The following is a 21,519-nucleotide window of genomic DNA, read 5'->3' on the forward strand; positions in this document are numbered from 1 at the left end:
TTCTCACTTTTGGGACAATACAAAGATCTGAGGACAGGTATGAGAATAAAGTGAGGAAAAACATTTAATCACAAATAAATTATATGATTTAATCCTATGTATTAAAACAAAATATTTATTAAAAATGTATGAACTGGGTTTGCTTGTTTGATTTTTTTAGAGAAAGAAAAACTGGTATTATTTAGCTTCAGTAACACAGCTTTCTATATAAAGATTTCTTGTTTCTAAAAAAAAAATCCCATTATGAGACATTTATATATTTTCAACACGTAAATAAATATCTGATTTGAACAAAACTGGAAAAAATTAAATCTAACAACCACCTTGTCAAATGACCACTTTACTACAAGTAGTAGTAGTAGTTTTATAATAATTATTATTCCCACAATTACTGTTATTACTATTATATAGGGGTGTAACTAGGTTAAACTCTTATTTGGTTCGGTTCAGTGTTTTGAAGGGCTCGATTCGATTAATTTTCAGTATATTAATTATTTATTTAATATCTGAAGCGGCTCCTATAGTGAGCAGAACCAGGTGCCATCACAGGCTGCTGATCTAGCATAATGTATACAATTATTTCACAGGGTATTTACGCCACAGACATATATACATAGATGCCCCGTCGACTGTCGCTGTCTATTGGAGACGCCGTAGTGGCCGACTGCCATTTTAGATAGATTAGCCCCCAGTGCATCGTTTCTGCTGAGGGAGGTGCTTACCCAACTAATAAGTACATTAGGATTTTTCACAAAATCAAACACAAGATAAATATAATTTAATTAAATAAATATTAAATATCAAATCCTATCAGGTAGGGCAGAAAAGTCACTAGTAATCCCATGTGATCTCTTTTCAATTGTACGCTGGTTGATGTAACCATACCGTAGGCTGCACAGAAACAGGCACAGTTGCTCACTCTGCATTGGCTTTGGAGAGTGAGGAGACCCATCCAACATGGCGGTGTCGCAGTTACAGTCTCCAGCGCCCAATGGGGCATCTACGTATTTATGTCTTTGATTTGCGCAGCACACTCTCATACAGACGAGTGTTGTGTTTGACGTGTCTTTATTTCTTAAAAACTCACCTCACACCGCCCAGAGTTTCTTCTTTAAAACTCGTATTAAATAACGAGCGAAACATGGCAACTAGTATGGCATTGCCCAGAGACTTACACCCACTCCCTCGTATTTTAGACCAGATTATTATGGTTATAGATAAAAATATGCCAGTATTTTTCAACAACTCGGCATCATTTAATTCATTTAACAAATTTTGATGGATGTTTCCAGAGATCAACAGTAAAAAATACACATTGTCTCTTTAAAGGTAAGAACTAGATGTGAACAGGTTATTTTTAAAGTCTTCCCATTTAAAATACATGAAACATTTTTTTCAAGCAGAGACGTAATATAATATATATAAAGTAATATAATGCATACCTGAAATAAATATTCACATATGTGGACAGGTGAAAGAGAGAGAGAGAGCAACAGAGAAAGTGCTGTATACTCACTGCTCCATGACAATAAGCAGACACCTCCTGCTCTGGTAGAGGTTCTCATAAACATCAACGATACGCACAATGTTGGAACAAAGTGATGCCCTCCAGTGGAGATCCACCTCTCTGCGGGCCTTGGGACAGTCCTGCAGCATCTGGCCAAAAGGACAAAGACAGAAAGGTGACTATCCTAAACACAAGCTTGACATGAATGCTATGTAGGGGGAAAAGAAGCACTGCAATAGAATTGCTCAAAAGTAAAAAAAAATCTGTGTTATTGAAGCTAAAGAAAATCCCAAAATACTGGATTTCAGAACTAATTTACAAGAAAAGCAAACATAAAACACAGAAGTGAAACGCTGCCATCAGATGGCAGAGTTCTGAAGGTGGTTAGATTTAATCAGCTACATGAGGAAGTGGCCCCCTCTGCCTGTAACACTATTTTATTGCACCAGAAATGATTTGTGTTATTAGATGCTCTTTTGGGAAATTGGTGTGGTAATTTATTTGGTATCAATGTTTTACATCTACATTTTTTTTTATTTATAATAATTAACTAGTATTTTCTTTTCTATTATTTGCTTAATAAACAAGCCATTTTGTTTGAGTTTGAGGTTCTGCTAACCTAAAAGTAAATGACATTTAAAAAGGCCAAACAAAAGCCTGGCTTTCTGGACACTATTATTATTATTTGAGTTGAATGCTAAAGTCACATATGAGCTTCTCGCATGTTTTTAAAAAGCTTGAATCTCTGCATATTCAGCAGTGTGGACCAAGAAATTGTTTTCAGTGACTGATACACTTTCTAACCAGCTGCAAAGCTGTTTAGAATATAAAAAGCAAAATGGAGGCAAATGAATACTGGATGAGTGTTAATTTATGTTCGTCAGTAAGAGAGGAAAACATCAACAACGTAGCTCTGACGGCGAGCGGTCTTACATTCCAGACCAGCCTACTATCATAACATGACAATGGTCTTTATTCTGTGATGCAACACATGTCCAGTTTGTTTTCTGGTTTAACACACAAGAGTGTTTACATTCTCACGAACACACTTGGTTAACAGTGAGATAACAGGTGACACAAGTAACACGAACTGTGCCGTAAAGGAAACGACAGACCACAACAACTGTCTTGTCTGGGTCATGTACCAGCAAAACCTGAAGGAGTGGCCCCTGTGAGGGTTGGTGCAACATGCAAGCCTCCAGAGGTCACTTCAGTAGTGTCAAAATAGTTTAGTTTTATTAGGCTGATTCCCAGAAACCAAAGTTTCATACCATCATCATTTGATGGTATGAAAAAAGGAGGTGTGCAATTAGACTAAAAGCTAAAACAATGACTCAATACTATGCTAATTGATAAATGCATTTTACATGACAATGCTACTGGTTTATGAAAATGACTGCAGCCATTCACCATTTATGTCTGAGGTTTGAATCCTTCTCAGTGTTCATATTTTATTGAAAGTTTTGTTTTAGCTGCTTTTTGTTAGATGTCAGTATCATTAGGTGCCAGAGTACCATGACTACAACCAAAATGTGAGTTTAAAGTCCTTCACTAAATGTTTGTTACATGGTTAAAATTTAGTTTTGTCAAACATTTCCAGCAAAGGAACAACCTATAATAATTTTTGCTACCATACTAAAAATATTCAGTGCTGTTGCATAGTTTTAACACTGAGATTGCCAGTGTTGTATTTTATGAACATGTGTTGGGATTTGTGATCTAATGGACAAAGTGCGATAGCATATTGAATAAACTAAAAACCATGATGTGCAACAGCATAGCCTCTAGTCTCCACTGCCCACCAGGAGGCTCCTCTTATTGTGCTTCACAATTCAGCCATTCACCAAGTCCCCTACACAGTGTCATCAGTGGTATCAGGCGTTGTTTATTTTATAAAAAAAATTTTTATCTCGCCTGCTGCGGCACGTTTGCTTCCGCATTTTTGCTCAGACGCCGCTTTAGCTTCGAGGCGCATACGCAGTAGTGGCCATCCAGATCAGCATTCGTCACCAGAGAAAGAAAACATGGCGAGTCGGCAACGTAGCTAAGAAGTTTGGGAGCAATATACAAAGAAAGACCCGTAGAGTGCAAACTCTGCTAAGTGAAACTCTTCTTTCATGGGAGCACATTGATGATGCATGAGTCTTAAAAGGAAGCCAGTCACGGCGGAGAATGAAAAGTAGCCTCGGTAAGTTTACCTCTTGTTAGCTGCTAACATAGGCGTAGCAACACCAGTAGCAGTGGTGATTTTATTACCTTTAGAACACGTTTGTATGTCATGTATTTTTGCTCTAATTACAAACGCTAATGATTTATTTCATCCCGCTACATTAATAAAAGTGCTCCTCTTCAATGGACGACTTTGTTACGTTCACACCTCAGCAAGCTAATGTCCTGACCGAGGCCATTGTGAGCATGTTGGTCATTAGACCCCTGCCCATTGTCGGTATCAAGGTTTCAAAGAGATCATCAAGCAGCTAAACCCAGGATACCACGACAACCATCTACCGGGCCGATCCCATTTTACCACCATGATGGAAAAAAAATATGAAACAACCTTTAAGGTGTGTGTGTGTGTGTGTGTGTGTGTGTGTGTGTGTGTGTGTGTGTGTGTGTGCGCGCGCGCGCGCGCCACGTTTTTGTCTGTTTCTCTCTGGACACAAATAGAATATAAAGAATAAAATGCATTTTATGATTACATAAAAATGTTGCTAACTGAACAATCAAGAAACTTAAACATTTTAAAGCATAACTTACTCTATTAAACAGAATTATTAATCTAGTAAATATACTAACTTTAATATATTTTATCTTTATGATAAAACAGACCCTCAGGGCTGTCAATGATCCCCTGATGTGTGGACCAGCCGTAGTACAGAGGCGTATCTAGGTGTGTCCTGCCATTTCCTGAGTTAAGATTGGAAGATGAAGCAGTTCAACCTTGTCACCATGCCTCTTGTGAACACAAGTCATTTTTGTGTACAATTTATTTTCGGTTTTATGTGCCTACCTCCATTTGACAGTAACATTTGGATTAACAGGTTACAAAGTTAATTAAAACTTGTTTGATAAACTATCATCTTGCCTTTATTATTAGATGGCACATAGCTGATCACACTTCAAACCAGAAGATAATGATGGTATATTGGAGCATGATCCTGTAATATATGTGTATACATTTGTAATATAACTGGCCTTTCACTTTTGGTTTGTAAATATGCAAAAAAAATTTGTATCGAGTCAAATTTATATTTCTCCATCAGCTCAAGTGTGGAGTCACACAAACACATTGACAAAGAGGTTTTTTCTTCAGACTTCTCCATCACCTGGGGAAAGTGGCAAAGCAATTCCCCACCCAGACAACAGAAGGCGTAGCACTTTTCTGGGGTATTCTGGCACCACCACAGTCACGTATGCGGTCCAATAGAGAGTAACGACTATTTTGTTTACAGTGTTTTAATTAACTTAAGATACTTTATAAATTACTATTAATTTTTAAAATGACTTAATTACTATTGCGGTTACACTGTTTTAATGCATTTCAGAGACTTTTATAACAAACAAAATTGTCCCTCATTGTCCCCCACCTTTTCATGCAATCAGTACCTCTAAATCCCTATTTCTCATCATTTCCATTCACAAATTAAACACTTGTTGCGTATCTTTGTATTCCTTGAGTCACGGGAGAATAAACGTTAATATTTTCTGACTTATCCCACGAGGCATTCTTTAATCTGTTTTGTGTTTGCTGCTAAATATCTTTGATTTTTTGAGGGGCATTGGCAGTGCTATTGACGAATTTAAAGGAAATGGTGTCCTGACCAATCACATGCTTGTGGTCTCTGTCACTTTTGACGGATAGTTACAAATTTGGGCACGTCTCCGTCTTTCTCTGCAAGCCTGTCGGAGAGCCCTTGCGCCGACACATTATGGCGTTGCAAATCTCCATACTGACGCATATGGAAAAGTATAAATTAAGCTTGAGTTACACTTCTCAGTCTACTAGTATGGCAGATGAGCCAGCTGGAAACTGTTTAAAAGATGTGCATCCATTCCTAATATCCAAAGCATTTTATTACGTTACGTATATTCTAGAGGTAACCAGTGGTTACAATATAGTATGTGGTTAATAACCACATACTATATTGTGAAAGACTTGCAACACTCACTCTTAAATTTAAAAGCATGTATTTGTCTCTGACATGAATGGGAGCAGCCACTGTTTATTCAGAGGCCAACAGAAATCAATACTTGTGCATTATTCCTGCTGGGAGGAAACCAGATCAAGAATTCGCTGAGAATCAATGTGACGTCTGTAATAGATTAGCATGGACCAAGTCACAATGACACTCACATGCTAAATCCCATTAAAGAGGTATTCAAATTTGCAGAGTTCTTTTGTGTCAGTTATTTTCAGAGCCATTGTGTTTTCTTTAGTCAAAACAAAAAATAAACTGCTTGTGCATCATGTATTTAGAGCTTTACTGGGAAATAAGTGCTTCCACAGTTATACTTTGTTTATTGCTCTTTTATCAGCAGCAGAACCAGAACTGTTGCTTGCCAATTCTCCAGGATTTATGGTTCTACCCTGGCAGCTGGTAATGTCCTTAATATCTTTTGTTGACATAATAGCCTTAGAATCAAAACAAGCAAAAGTACTATTAATGCATAATATGTTTTAAAATGATGTTTGTTTGCAGGGTTTCCCCCAGCGCTTTATAAGCCTGGCACCACGCCAGGCTTTGCTTGCCCACCTGCCAGGCGAAGTGTCATGCCCCGCCGCCCTCCCCGACCCTACCGTGTCCGCTGGCACGAACGGCGCAGTACAACTAGAGCCCTCCATCAGCTGATACTGGTGAGAAGCTGCAGCAGAACGTGTGCAACCACCCCACCCTCGCTTTCACAGAGGAGCGCTGCGGGACGGATAAATGGAATCTTGCCTTCCATTTAGTTGATTAATCCATAATGGGTCCATATATTACCTTTTAACATCTTTGGAGCAGTTTTAGAATCAAATATTTATACTGCAGCACAACAACAAACGTCAATATTCCACAATTATCGATTATGGAGTGCATCTTCAATGATTCATAAGTATTTATGCCCACATCTCGATGCATTGATAAATAGATTAGTTTCATCAGCTCTACTGAAACCAGTGACAGCATTAGTAACACACACACACACCAATCTACAGTCAGGTCCATAAATATTGGGACATCGACACAATGCTAACATTTTTGGCTCTGTACACCACCACATTGGATATCAAATGAAACGAACGAGATGTGCTTTAACTGCAGACTGTCAGCTTTTATTTGAGGGTATTTACATCCAAATCCGGTGAACGGTGTAGGAATTACAACAGTTTACATATGTGCCTCCCACTTGTTAAGGGACCAAAAATAATGGGACAGAATAAGAACCATAAATCAGACTTATACATTTCAATACTTGATTGCAAATCCTTTGCAGTCAATTACAGCCTGAAGTCTGGAACACATGACATCACCAGACGTTGGGGTTCATCCCTGGTGATGCTCTGCCAAGCCTCTACTGCAACAGTCTTCAGTTCCTGCTTGTTCCTGTGGCATTTTCCCTTCAGTTTTGTCTTCAGCAAGTGAAATGCATGCTCAGTCAGATTCAGGTCAGGTGACTGACTTGACCATTGCAAAACAGTCCACTTCTTTCCCTTCAAAAACTCTTTGGTTGCTTTTGCAGTATGCTTTGGGTCATTGTCCATCTGCACAATGAAGCGCAGTCCAATGAGTTCTGAGGCATTTGGCTGAATGTGAGCAGATAATGTTGCCCGAAACACTTCAGAATTCATCGTGCTGCTTTTGTCAGCAGTCAAATCCTCAATAAATACAAGAGAACCAGTTCCACTGGCAGCCATACATGCCCACGCCACAACACTTCCAGCACCATGCTTCACTGATGAGGTGGTATGCTTAGGACCATGAGCAGTTCCTTTCCGTCTCCATACTCTTCTCTTCCCATCACTCTGGTACAAGTTGATCTTGGTCTCATCTGTCCATAGGATGTTGTTCCAGAACTGTGAAGGCTTTTTTAGATGTTGTTTGGCAAACTCTTAACTGACCTTCCTGTTTTTGGGGCTCACCAATGGTTTACATCTTGCGGTGAACCCTCTGTATTCACACTGGTGGAGTCTTCTCTTGATTGTTGGCTTTGACACAGATACACCTACCTCCTGGAGAGTGTTCTTGATCTGGCCAACTGTTGTGAAGGGTGTTTTCTTCACCAGCTAAAGGATTCTTCGGTCATCCACCACAGTTGTTTTCCGTGGTCTTCCGGGTCTTTTGGTGTTGCTGAGCTCAGCGGTGCGTTCCTTCTTTCTGAGAATGTTCCAAACTGTTGTTTTGGCCACGCCTAATGTTTTTGCTATCTCTCTGATAGGTTTCTTTTGTTTTTTCAGCCTAATGATGGCTTGCTTCACTGATAGTGACAGCTCTTTGGATCTCATCTTGACAGTTGACAGCAACAGATTCCAAATGCAAATAGCACACTTGAAATGAACTCTAGACCTGTTATCTGCTCATTGTAATTGGGATAATGAGGGAATAACCCACACCTGGCCATGGAACAGCTGAGAAGCCAATTGTCCCATTACTTTTAGTCCCTTAACAAGTGGGAGGCACAAATGTAAACTGTTGTAATTCCTACACTGTTCACCGGATTTGGATGTAAATACCCTCAAATAAAAGCTGACAGTCTGCAGTTAAAGCATATCTTGTTTGTTTCATTTGATATCCATTGTGGTGGTGCATAGAGCCAAAATGTTAGCATTGTGTCGATGTCCCAATATTTATGTACCTGACTATCTCTTTGACCACCTCACTAACAGCTCAGAGATGTACAAGTGCTGCATCAGCTCCAACCCCCAGCCTGCCAGTCACACATGGGTTAATAGTATGAGTGTTTGGTCATATTTGTGTTTGGCTTGTACTTTCTGCTCCCATCTACAGATAAAAACTTAAGTTACTGGAAATAAAGTTAAGTATTTGAAGATGAAATGCAGGTAGGTGAGTGGTAGTTTGAGAAAATAAATTATATTTTTATTCAAGTATAAGACACCAGATGTTTTGACACAAAACATACTTTCTCCACCCTTATAAAGCAGTCTTCTTCAACCCTACTCTACATCAACCCCATTTTCTGGATCAAAATGAAACTTCATCATTCTATCCTATCCGCGGTCTTACCCTATCACACTATGTTTTGTTGCCAATGTTTGAATCATGCAGAATTCATCTCAGGCATCTGACAAATGTGGCAGATTCCTTTGTGGGGAAACAGAAGGTACAGCCCAATTGATTTTTGTTTCACTGGGAAATTATTGCAAGCACTTTATTATCCCACAGGATTCTGTTGACTGTACTTGTTATATCAGAAAGTTTTTGAATTTATGTAAACTTTTTGTTTTGAAGCTGTAATCTAAATTTCAATGTGTAATGTGTAAGCAAATTCTCCACAAAAATGAGTGTCTGCTGTTGTTTTGGCTGGCAGAGATTTTATGATACAACAAAGTACATGGTATAAAATGCAGTGATGGATGTTTAAAATTTGTCTTTCAATTTGATTCATCCTGCTTTGAATAGAAATCCCAACACCTGTTTCTAGGGATGCACCAATACCGATACCAGTATTGGTCATCTTTTACTTTTCATTGAGTGAATTGCACTTGAGGATGTGGCACTGTGGTTTTGATCGCTACACAACCAGTTACCAGCTTTAAAACTGATTGTGAAATTTGTATTTTTTCTTAGTAGTACTTTTAAATCTTTGTTTATTAATACTTGTTTAATAATTATTTAGCATGGACTTTATGAAGAAATCTTTTGATTTGATAACAGTATCTGTAAAAGTTAGCCTATACCAGGAACCGATACCGATGCAGTTGCTTGAAAGTGGCTTCACTGTAACTTGTCACTTCTGTTCACTAGGGCTGCACAATATTAGGAAAACCTGTGATATTCGATAACAGTGATTAATATTGTGATGACTATATTACTTGCGATAAATAAAAACTTGACTCAGGAACAGCAGCAGGACAGAATTAACAATCAGACGTATGGCTGTTTAACAAACAAAAGTCCCATTTTTACGTGCAGGCACGGCTGGAGCAAAGATGCACATTCAGACAGCAGCAACACAACTGTTTAAATATGTTTAATATAAACATATTTAAAGTCCCAGTTTCACGCAGGGTGCTTCTTTTTCATTCCTCGTCCATAAATCCCTCAAAATCCTCGTCCTCCGTGTCTGACATGAAGAACTGACCCAGCACTGAACCCAGCGCGCTCGGCTCCGACGTGTCCGGCTCATCGCCGTCAATGTCACTGTCATTGCTCGGCTCTCCCATTGTGATCCCTGCCTTGGTAAAAGCTCAAACAAGTCTGGACGGAAACGTTGGCCCAGGCATCAGCGATCCACTCACAGATGGTGGCATAAGTCGCTCGCCGTTGCCTGCCCATCTTGGTGAACGTGTGTTTGCCATCAGTCATCCAGTGCTCCCACGCTGCTCGGACTTTCGCTTTGAAGAACCAGTTCACCCTGATGTCCAGCGGCTGGAGTTCTTTGGTTAATCCATCCGGTATGATGGCGAGCTCCGTGTTCATCCTCTTCACATGGATTTTAACGGCATCGGTGAGATGGGCCCGCATGGAGTCGCAGATCAGCATGGCTGGAGAAGAAGCCATCCCATCTTTTGGTGTACACCACCCGCAGCCATGCCGCCATCCAGCCCTTCGGGTTCGCCTAGATGATCACGCCGGCAGGAAACTTTTCTTTGGGTAAAGTTTTCCGCTTGAAGATGACCATCGGCGGCAGTTTCTGGCCATCAACCTGGCAGGCAAGCACGACGGTGAAGCAGGACTTCTCGTAGCCGGTCGTCCACAGAGACACCGTGCTGGTCCCCATTTTCTCCACGGTCTGGTTCACCGGGATGTCAAAGGTAAGCGGGACCTCTTCCATGTTGATGATGTGCTGAGGCTGGATGTTTTTGTCTGCCATCTTCTTAGTGCAATAGGAGCGGAACAACTCTAGCTTCTCAGCATAGTCGGCGGGTAGCTGCTGCGAGACGGTAGTTCTGGTGTGGATAGAAAGCGCTCACCTCCGCATGAAGAGAAAACACCAGGAAGGGCCTCCTATGAAGTCTGCATGGTCCATCTCTCGTGCTAATGCTGCAGCTTTGAGACGAATGGAGATGGTAGACGCTTCTGCTCGCTGCTTGCTGCTCTGCGACCCAATGCTCAACTCGGTCTTCAAGCAGTGGCTATCTTGCCTTGTTGCCTCTGAAGCTACGCTGTGTTTTCTTAACCTGCAGCAGCTGGTCTTCCAGCTTTCTCCACTTGCGAACCGTCAACTCGTTAATCTTGTATTCTCTCGCTGCTGTTCTGTTTCCACGCTCAACGGAGTGAGCGATAGCTTTGAGCTTGAACTCTGCCTCGTAAGCATGTCTCTTCGCTGGTGCCATGGCTGGTTACCGGTATAGCTGTGTGGAGCAGTGCTACGCCTTTTATTTGGTGAGGGTGATAAGGACGGCGCTGGGGGTACCGCGCTGGGCCAGAGTTACCTTAATACATGTATAAAAGGAGCATCCGTATTAAAAGGCGCACTGCCAGTTCAGGGGAAGATGAAAGGTTTTTAATAGCGCCTTATGGTGCGGAAAATACGGTATTAAGAAAAAAACATTTCCTCAAATTAGTAAGTAATGCTTTGTTGGTTTAAATATGAAGTATTTAGCTTCTAATACAAGAGGGCTTTAATCTATGAGGGAGAGAGAACGAGAAATCACTTCTTTTTCCCGTTAATATCAGCTCAATTTAAACACACTTGTTCCTTGTAAGGAACTAAATCACAAAACCCAGACTAAAAATAGCAGGCACGCCTTGCATGGTTAAAGAAATGTGAATGAAATTTTACATCAAAAGATTTCTTCATAAAGTCCATGCTAAACAAATATTAATAAACAAGGGTTTAAAAGTATTACTAGGAAAAAACTAATTTCACAAATCAATCTTAGAGCTGGTAACTGGTTCTTTATGTAGCAACAGAAACCACAGTACCACATCCTCTCAAGAGCAATTCCCTCAACAGAAAGTAAAAGATGAGGTCCAAGTATAAGTAGGAGGCTACTCCAGTCATCACATACAATACAAAAATAATAGAGATGCACAGCAAACTAAATACTAAACCCCTTATGTCTGCTGGTCATTAAAACCAAATGCATGAAGCACAAAGAGAACAAGAGAATGTGTGCCTTTAAACCTCCTAAACACCCCCACCCCCAACGTTGTAGCTGCAGGACAAGTAAAAAGTCCTCAGAGTAACACACAAAGGTAAACATATCAGATTTGGAACAAATGGCACCCAGGATTAGACTAAAGACTAATTTATTTTAAGATGACCATGATGGAGGGTTTGGGGACAGAAGGAAAGGGGGGGAAAGGTGCTGCAATGTTTAGAGAATCATTTTTTCCAGACTTAGTTGGTCCAACTTTTCTTCACAATGAATGTCTGACAATAAAATATCAGAAAATAGAAATACAGATCATTGCTTTAGTTATATCGAGATCATAAATACATAAATACATTTTCTTATTAAATACAGTGAACCCACATTCGCTATAGAAACATATCTTAAGTCAGCCATCACAAAAACTCCTTCAAGGATAACAAATGATTAAGAAACAGTGCCAAGGATAAAAAGCAAAACAAAAACCAAAAAAAAGGTGCTTCACAACACTAACAAGTTCTGCCTAAAAGCTGGAGATTTCTCTCTTGCTCATGCAAGCAACCAGTGGCAGAGCCTTAACAACAAACTAAAAACAAAATGTAACACCCAAGCGAAAAAAGGTGAAGGATTTATTCATAGGGTCAAACAATCTCTTCTTACTTCCCTTTTCTTTTCCTTCCTTTTGTGACTGAAACATGGGTCAGATGTCTTCCTCAATTCATGTTAATGTTTAACTTGGCATAATGACAAATCAGAGGGATTTATCATGTGGGTAGTTTGTTTTGTAAAGACACAACTAGTGTTATTATTTAAGCAAAACCAGAAGTTTTTAGTTTATTTTATTCCAGGCATAAAGATTTGCATTATACTTGTCACTAATAAGAAAATAAAAACGATCTAGCTATGTTTTCATGTCTTTGATTTTATTATATTTTTTACAAACTCAAAAGTTCTTGGAGACAAATACAACATTCTATAGACTACATGTGTCAGACACAAGGCCATTTTTAGTGGTCCGCGAAATAAATATCAAAAATATATTAAAACTGACACCCACTGGCTGAATTTACTGCAAAGACTACAACTCCCATAATGCTTTACAGCATTAGCGCGGAGCCGAAGCGCCCCCTCCTTTGTGTTTTTTCCAGCGTCTGCTGCTGGTGTCTGCAGCTCCGCTGTCTCGGACAAACTAAACACTCCTCTCACTCAGCGCCGAGTTTACTCAGCTATTTGCCGAGGTTGAAGCCCAGAAACTGAGATTTTAACCGCTCAGTAATGTGTTCATGACTGAAAGAGAAAGTTTTCCAACTAACTTCCAGAGCTGACATAACTCCAGCAAGCAGCGACATGCTCAAATCAGCATGACTATGTGGCTGCTGTAGTTTTTATTTTTCCTCCCCGAGACGCAACAACGTGGTCAAGCTGCTGAGCCGTTCTCCATGTTCAGCAGCATAAACCTATGTGAGCACCTGTTGTCATCTAATGTTGTCATTATTATGATGAAGATGAACAAAACAACAGGAGTCTCCTCCTCAGCTCAGATCAACCCCATGATGCAGGTATCTGGCTGGAACAGGTGAGCATCACAGTAAATCAGTGGAGCAAACGGAGCTTTCAATATTTTGGTTTTATGCTCTTTTTCTGCTCCAAAACATGAAACAGGTGAGATATTGCATTTTCATTTAAGATAAAATTATATTTTTACTTTGTTGTTGGCCCGTGAGAAAAGAATTAACCTACAGTAAAACAGGAACTGGAAGGCTGCAGATGAATAGAATAGAAAATCCCTTTATTGTTCTTCAGTGGGGAAAGCTAGATGTCGCAGCAGCGATGACACGTATTACAGGAGAAAAAAAGGAGAATAAAAAATAAGAAAAATTATTAAACAAAAAGAAAACAGAAATCCTGAATAGATTTTAAAAATGCTGAATAAACCACAAGTAATGAATACCACTGATGCATTTTACTTAAAATTGACTTGCTCGTGTGTAATTTGGTTATTCCACATTCGGTGTTAATGCAAAAATAAGTTTGTTTCCGAATTAAAAGGTTCAAAATTGCATATATGTTGATAAAGAAAATGTGCAAATTTACCGTCACTTTTTCAAAAAATATTAAGTTTGGCCCGCGACTTCGTCCCAGACTTTAATTTCGGCCCAGTGTGAATTTGAGTTTGACACACCAGCTATAGACTGCCATTAGGTCATTGAAGCCTTTAAATCATTTTAATAAAGAATATTTAAATAATCTTTACAAATAAAGCACAATTGCAATGATGGCATCTTATGACCGTTTTACAACATCACTACTTTGCATGGCTCAGAGAGGTTCAGTCCAGTTGGAAAGCCTATTTCAACTACACAGTTTGGTATTTTACCCCAGCGTTTCAGTACCTCCTTCGTTGTGGTTCCAAGCGAATCGAGCTGTGCCAAAAACATGATGTCATCAACTGTCAACCACTGATTGGTTACAGGAGTCACTCACAGTTAACTCACTGCCTGCTGTCGTTTCCAGGTTCAGTGTCTGATAAAAGCACAGACTGAGCAGAATGTTCAATGTTACCGTCATTTTTTCGCTGTGTTGTGTTTTTGTGTGACATACAGAGCTACATTCAGTTCAATTCAATTCAAAAATACTTTATTAATCCCAGAGGGAAATTGATCAATTGATTTGTGGCAGATACAGGTCACAAGTGCCTCATTCCAAAGAGAACTGAATAAGCTTCTTGGATGAACATTGAAACATCTTCAAGATAACAAGGAAAGTCCAGACTCTTAACACTATGTAAACTCCCATGGTGTTGTTTAACAACATCAGCAGCATTGTCCATCCTGCAGCCTCCATCTACTCCGATACAGACCGTGAAAACATACCGTCTTTCTTTGTGGACAAAGTCAGTATGGTTAGATCTAGCTTCTCTCTTTCAGCCTTATCTCTGCCTCTCCCAACTCAACCCGGCCGGTCATCCTAGATAGTTTTGTTCATGTTTCTTTGCCCAAGCTAACCAAACTAGTTAACTGTATGAAAACCTCTGCATGCCGCCTCGACATCTTACCCTCATCTTTGTTTAAACAGGGGTGGACCGTTAAAGCGCCCGAGCGCCAATGGCGCTAAATTTTCTCGTCGGGCGGTAAATACTTGACGACTTACCGCCCGGGTGGCGCCCAAGCCTTATTTGTCATTTACACACCGGCTTTCACCTACGTCATGGCCCCGCCCTGTAGGAAGCCACTGTTTTCGTTTCGCGCGCGTGAACCTGCGCGCCTCTAGCCACGTACTGCACTTGTACGATTCGTGCACGTCCTGCACGATTCTAGTTATTGTCACGTGAACTATAAGTTCACTATTAAAGACGAAGTGGAACCACGCTAGAAACACACAAGCACGCAGGAAGATCGCGCCTCCACAGGGATGGGATTTCTTGATGAAATCTCCGGCAAAACGCTTTAAAACTGGTGAGGAGAAGCGAGACAGTTCGAAACGGTATGAAGCAGAGAAGCGTGTGCGTAGGAGGAATGATTCTTGGAGGTTTAAAGAAGACGGGAGGCGCGGAGAATGGCCGTATTTGAGTTGAGTAGCGGCTCGCCTGGAACACAGACGAGAGCAGACGGAAGCAGCAGGGGGAGTGGCTGAAAGCCGGCGTTTAACGCCGGGGACACACCGGCCGCGGAAGCGCCCGAAGCGAATCGCTCACGAAGTCCGGCCGCTGCTCGCCGCTCCTCAGTTCAGATCAGACGCGCCCCATTCGAGGCGCGCCTCGGCTCAGCTGTAGTTTTTCTTTTAATTACTTGTTGTCCTCCATTTCCTCAGCTCTTTTCCTCTGTGTGTGTGTGTGTGTGTGTGTGTGTGTGTGTGTGTGTGTGTGTGTGTGTGTGTGTGTGTGTGTGTGTGTGTGTGTGTGTGTGTGTGTGTGTGTGTGTGTGAACCAGTTGTTTCTGCCAGTTGAATCTCTTGGATTTCCCTGCATGTGTAGCTCGCGGGTGACGATGGATGAAGATATCCCGTTAGAGTTCATACTTGTTAAATTATTTATGTTAATTCTGGTGCCTGTTAGCAGCTGAAACACATCCTCACGTGCTTGTGGATATCATGTATTGTATATGAAAACATGACTGTAATAATAAGTAAAGGTTAGCAGCTGTAGCTTCAGTGTGCTCATAGGAAACGTGACAAAAGAACACAAAACACATTTCTCCTTATGGCCTATATAGTTGTTATCATCAACATAACATGATTTACAGAACACATGTGACCAACTAACATTTCATGTTCTACCACCGGATGTTTGGATCAAAATGTGAACCAATCAGATCTTAGATCAGGTGAGAGCCAGGCGTTTCCCGTCATCCTCTAGGTTATGCAGCCGGTAGAGAGCAACTGCAGCGCCTTGCTCCAAAATCTCCGGCCGCCTTGATCTCACGAGGTTATCGTTGCCTACGTATGCATGACGTCAGAGCAAGTCGGTGTCAAGTCGGACACAAATCTAACCGGCATGCACCGCTCGCCGATCACCGGTGATCTAATCTGCGCAGAACTGGCTCATCTCGAACACAGTCAATGGCTCAAGTACAGCAAAGCGGCGTTGGTGATGTACTGCGTTGTATGCCAGAAGTATGTGACGACAAAATCGAGTTTTGTTGAGGGAACAAACAAATTCAAACTTGAATACGTTATTATGTTTGTGAATGTGTACAAAATAAAGGTTTATTACATTTAAAACGGTTCAGTTGTTATTTTGACTCGTTTTGGCTGCTGACCAGCGGGGCCGGTAGATTCTTGGCAGGGCCGGTAAATAATCAGAGTTACCGGCCCGGCTGGCCGGTTGGTTTTGAAGTTAATGTCCACCCCTGTTTAAAAGTGCTTTTCAATCTATCTGTCCCAGTCTGTGTTAGGGTTTCTGGTCAGGTTCCTGCCTAATTTAGGAACACGATAATCTACACCGCATCTTTAAAAAACAAAGTTTTCACCCCTCTCTCCATAGCAGCTTCAAACCCATCTCTAAACTTCCTTTCATCTCCAAGATCTTGGAAAAGGTTGTGGCTAAACAACTCACAGCTGCTCTTGATGAACATAACATCTATGATAGCTTCCATTCAGGTTTTTGTAGAGCTCATTTTACTGAAACCGCTCTTCTTAGGGTCTCTAGTGACCTTCTGACTCACAGTGATGCAGGGGACTGTTCTGTTCTGGTCCTGCTGGACCTGACCGCAGCCTTTGACACTGTTGACCATCACGTGCTACTGGAGAGGCTGAGAGACTGGGTAGGCCTATCAGGAACTGCTCTGGAGTGGTTCTCCTCGTATCTTTTTGAGCATTCATTCTTTGTGGCCGTCTCCAAGTTTAGGTCCTCCACCACCTCCCTCACCAACCAGGTGTCCCACAAGGTTCTGTGCTGGGGGCTCTACTGTTCCTCCTTTATCTGCTTCCTCGTTGGCACATCCTGAGCTCTTTTAAATAAATTTCCTACCATCTTTATGCAGATGACATCCAACTGTACATCTTCTTCAAGCCTCATGAGCTGCAGCTGTTACACACCTGCTTAGACTATTAAAACCTGGACAGCTGGGAATTTTCTACAGCTGAATGAAGATAAGACTGAGATCCTCATCTGTGTCCCAGACAAGCTGGTTCTTAAAGTCAGAGACTAATGGTCACCTTGCTTTTCACACCAAGCCCTATGCCAGGAATATTGGTGTGACCTTTGACCCAACTCTCACCCTGGATTCTCATGTCAGTTCTTTTGTTTGCTCTTCCTTCTTCCATCTCAGGAACATTGCTAAGCTTAGTCCCATTCTATCCTGCTCTGAACGAGTACCATCATACATTGGTGATCTTCTCAGGTCCTACACCCCCAGCAGGTCCCTGAGATCCAGTGACCAAAGTCTACTGGTTGTGCAGTGCACCAGGCTAAAGACCAAATGTGACAGATCATTTGCTGCTGTAGCCTTCAGACTCTGGAACTCTCTCCTCCTAAGCCTAAGGAGGTGGTCTCCTTTAAAAAGCAGCTGAAGACTCGTCTGTTCAGGCTGGCTTTTGTGTGACCTTCATCATCACCCTCTCCTTATTCTACTCTTTCTACCAATTCTGCCCTTCTCAGGATCCAATGATTTCACTCTCTTATTAATTTTCTCATTCCCTTTCCTTCGATCGCAATCACATAAATTTTATTTTCTCATTTTTATGATTTTTTAAATTATTTTTTTACAATGTTTTTCTTGTGAAGTGCCATGTGATTTTTATCTAGAGAGGTGCTGTACAGAAGATTGTTTTGTTTCTTGTCTTTCCAAACTAGTATCAGTTCAATGATATCAGAATACTTTTATGAGAACACGGTCACAGCTGCGGACTGATACCAGGTGATGGTATTCGATATTGAGGCATCTGTACTTACAGAGGAGGTAATATGCTTCCTTTTCACAAGACATTTTTCTCTAAGGTTCCAATAAAATTATTGAACATACGCGTTAAAAAACAGGACTGGGTTACTACATACTGTCTCCTTCCTGTGCAGATGATTTTAGAGAGAGTACTAACACGCTTGATTTCTTGTCTCTTAAGAGTCAACAGTATCCTGTTTCACAATTCAAAATGGCACACACAGCAATCCAAATTCAGACCAGAGCAGTTCCTTCTTCTGCACCTCAGCTTAACTGGCCCACCAATGAAGTCCAATGCTGTCACAGGTCATGTGGTGAGACAAAAATATATAGACCCTTTAACAGCCAGTTGCATTAGTTACTACATCAGTTTCACTCAGAGGACATTTTGCTCATGACCAATCTGATCCACAAACCCTGGATTTAGTTCTTAGTTCTGTGTTTAATGCTTTTAGTGTCCCAAAGAGAAACAACTACTGAAGACCGGACCGTTAATGTAGAGGACCATTTTGCAGGGCTAGGTAACTGGACTGTCCTCTTGATTTCATAATGAATCCAATACACGTGCCAGTCAGGGGACATAATATGCATTTATTTCCAGTCTTGAAAGACAGGTTTTGGAAAAAAGCTATGATATGGATACCAGCTGTTTTAGTCTGTGCATTCCAAAATGATTTAACATAATGTTAATTTTCTAAGTGTCCACTTGGAAATACGTGGGATAAAAGTGCCATTAAGCTTCGTTGTAATGATCAGAAAATCCTTACCCTAATTATGCATTATGACAGGGCACACCATCTGCACCGCCTCACAGCGACGGGCTCTGGAGAGGGTCATCACCTGCATCTGCGACATAAGTGCCACGGTAGCACAGCTGCTACATCTTGAAAGTTGCTGATTTTAGCCATCCGCATTTTTGCTTTCCTGTCTTATAAACAATGTTAAATGTTCGTCGGTGCTCAAAGTGATACAGCGATGAACAGCTTTCACCCCCCAGAATCATGCTGTTCTTTGAATTATGTGTCCAAAATCAGACTGAAATATGTAAAGCTGCTACAATTAAAAACTGTGCCAACAGCTTTACATTTAAATGGAAATGTCAATAAAATACTTATAAGTTTATTGCCAGACTTAAAGTCCATTAAAAAAAATAATATACAGATAAAAGAAACAATGCAAAAAAAACACAAAAAGAAAAAATACCAATTAACATTAATAACAATAAGATCTTATATAAAATCACAGAATACAACTGCAGCAGGAGTAAGGGACAACAAAACTAACTAGTTGAGATAAATCTACCCAAACATTTTAACCAGTGCATTCTCAGCCTAGACATATAATGAGAGCAGCTCACTGTGGGATTTGAGAGTGCAACTATAACACTCTTGGAAGATTCTTCCAGCCGTCTCATAAACTTGAACATTAAATTTCTTAGAAGTGCCTTATATGTGCACACTCTCACAGAAATGAACATTTGACTGGCTCTTCCTCCCCTAGGAATTTTGAGGATTCTCATTGCATCATTGTATGCCACTTGTAACCTGTGCAAGCTAGACTTTTTATAGGATGACCACAGATGTGCAGCATATAGTGGTGTGCAGTATGCTTTAAATAATGCCACTTTAACAGGTGTGGAACAACAGCTGAATTTCCGTGCAATGGTGTTTGCTTGCACAGATAGCTTGCAGCACTGCCTGCAGCGTCGCTCATATTGGCTGTGATAAAGTGACCAAAATATTTTATCTTTTCACAGACTGCAAGACTGTTGCTGGACAACTTAAACACAGGAAAATTAAGCCTTTTATCCTGAGAGGTTCTGTAGATTAGAACAGCAATTTTGCTCGAGTTATATTTTAAATCATATTCCATTCCATTCCCAGTACTAACATCTAGGAGCTGCTGCAGTCCTGCACTAATTGGACTAAAAACTACGAGGTCATCCTCATACATAAGGTGATTAATCAAAACATCACTTATCAAACAGCCTTTGTTACAAGCTCTCAGGCACCCAGATAACTCATCAATGTATAAGTTGAACAAAACATGAGATAAATGTCCCCCCTGCCTTACCCCATTGGACACACTAAAGGGGTCAGAAATACTACCTCCCCATTTAACATGCATCTTTTGGTGGGCATACCAATAGGCAAGCACCGACAGCAACACTAGTAATAGTAATAATGGATTCGATTTATATAGCGCTTTTCTAGGCACTCAAGGCACTTTCCATTATTCACAAACTTGTACATTCACACATTGCTGAGTGATATCACACACATAACTGTTTCCCAATCAAAAATAAAACAATTTGTGTCAGAAACTCTGAATATTACAACCGGAAAACCCCAAAGCATGGTATGTGTACACACACTTCACAGGAAATACCTTTTGGTTTGCATCTTCAAATAAGAATTTTATGAAGGTCATATCAGTTTTCTCCATCAAGATGCATGTCAGGTATTTGTGCTTTGAAATGGACAACCTTGTATAACAATGACAAGCATTCAGATGGAGTTTAATGGTGGCTTTGTTATTAAGGTATGCTGTGATAAATACATATTAGGAAAATTGCAGTTTCCATTTTGACCCTCATGTTAACATCATCGTCGTTGTCTTCCTTCGCTTATCCGGGTCCGGGTCGCGGGGGCAGCATCCCAACTAGGGAGCTCCAGACCGTCCTGTCCCCGGTAGGGCTGCAACAAACGATTATTTGGATAATCGATTAATCGGATGGGGTCTCGACACGATTAATCGATTAATCGGATTACATGGGGAAATGTTTAAAAACTGCTAGGGAAATGTTATTTCTCTCCTTCCTTCACTTTATTTAACACAACATTATTAGAAAACAGTTCAATAGCAGAAAAACAACATGCCATCACCTAAATTGTCTTATAAGGTGTATAGACAGAGACCCTAAGCTACATCTATCTGTGACCTAAAATGCTTGGTCCAAGTTAAACAGCTTAAGGGCAATTTTCATCTGTTTTGTTTGATCTCATCTGTTGACATTTATTTTAAATGTAATTAAACATAGGCTGTGAATTAATCAAAATTGATCACTATTTCCAAAAATGACTGAAAAAATACCAAATAAAACAAAAGTAAATGAATGCCATCCTCCTTGCGATGATGCCCTGGGCAACTGCCATAAAGTCACATCAAGAAATGCTGCTGATCATTCCAATGATCCCAAATAGACTCACATTAGGCCACATGAAAGCAACTGAACCCAAAAATATATTAACCAGTATATAACTGCACTCTCACACAACACGCCTGCAGCAACAGTTAGGACTCCTCCCTCCCTTTGAAAAGCATTTTTGCTTCTGAGGACATTGTGGCTGTAAAGCCACATGCTAGTAGTCTGGCCC

The 21,519-nt window shown here is 40.6% G+C and overlaps 1 protein-coding gene across 1 annotated transcript in view; it reads right to left on the reverse strand.

Moving 5' to 3' along the window:
- mapkapk2a (MAPK activated protein kinase 2a) overlaps nucleotides 1-21,519 on the reverse strand; it is a 51,597-nt gene that overhangs the window by 16,437 nt on the left and 13,641 nt on the right. Inside the window, exon 2 of the mRNA XM_015959588.3 lies at nucleotides 1,517-1,656. Within this exon, the coding sequence (XP_015815074.1) occupies nucleotides 1,517-1,656 (140 nt within the window). The remainder of the gene's footprint in view (nucleotides 1-1,516; nucleotides 1,657-21,519) is intronic.

Source organism: Nothobranchius furzeri, chromosome 3, assembly GCF_043380555.1.
Source record: "Nothobranchius furzeri strain GRZ-AD chromosome 3, NfurGRZ-RIMD1, whole genome shotgun sequence".
Classification (NCBI taxonomy): Eukaryota; Metazoa; Chordata; class Actinopteri; order Cyprinodontiformes; family Nothobranchiidae; genus Nothobranchius; species Nothobranchius furzeri.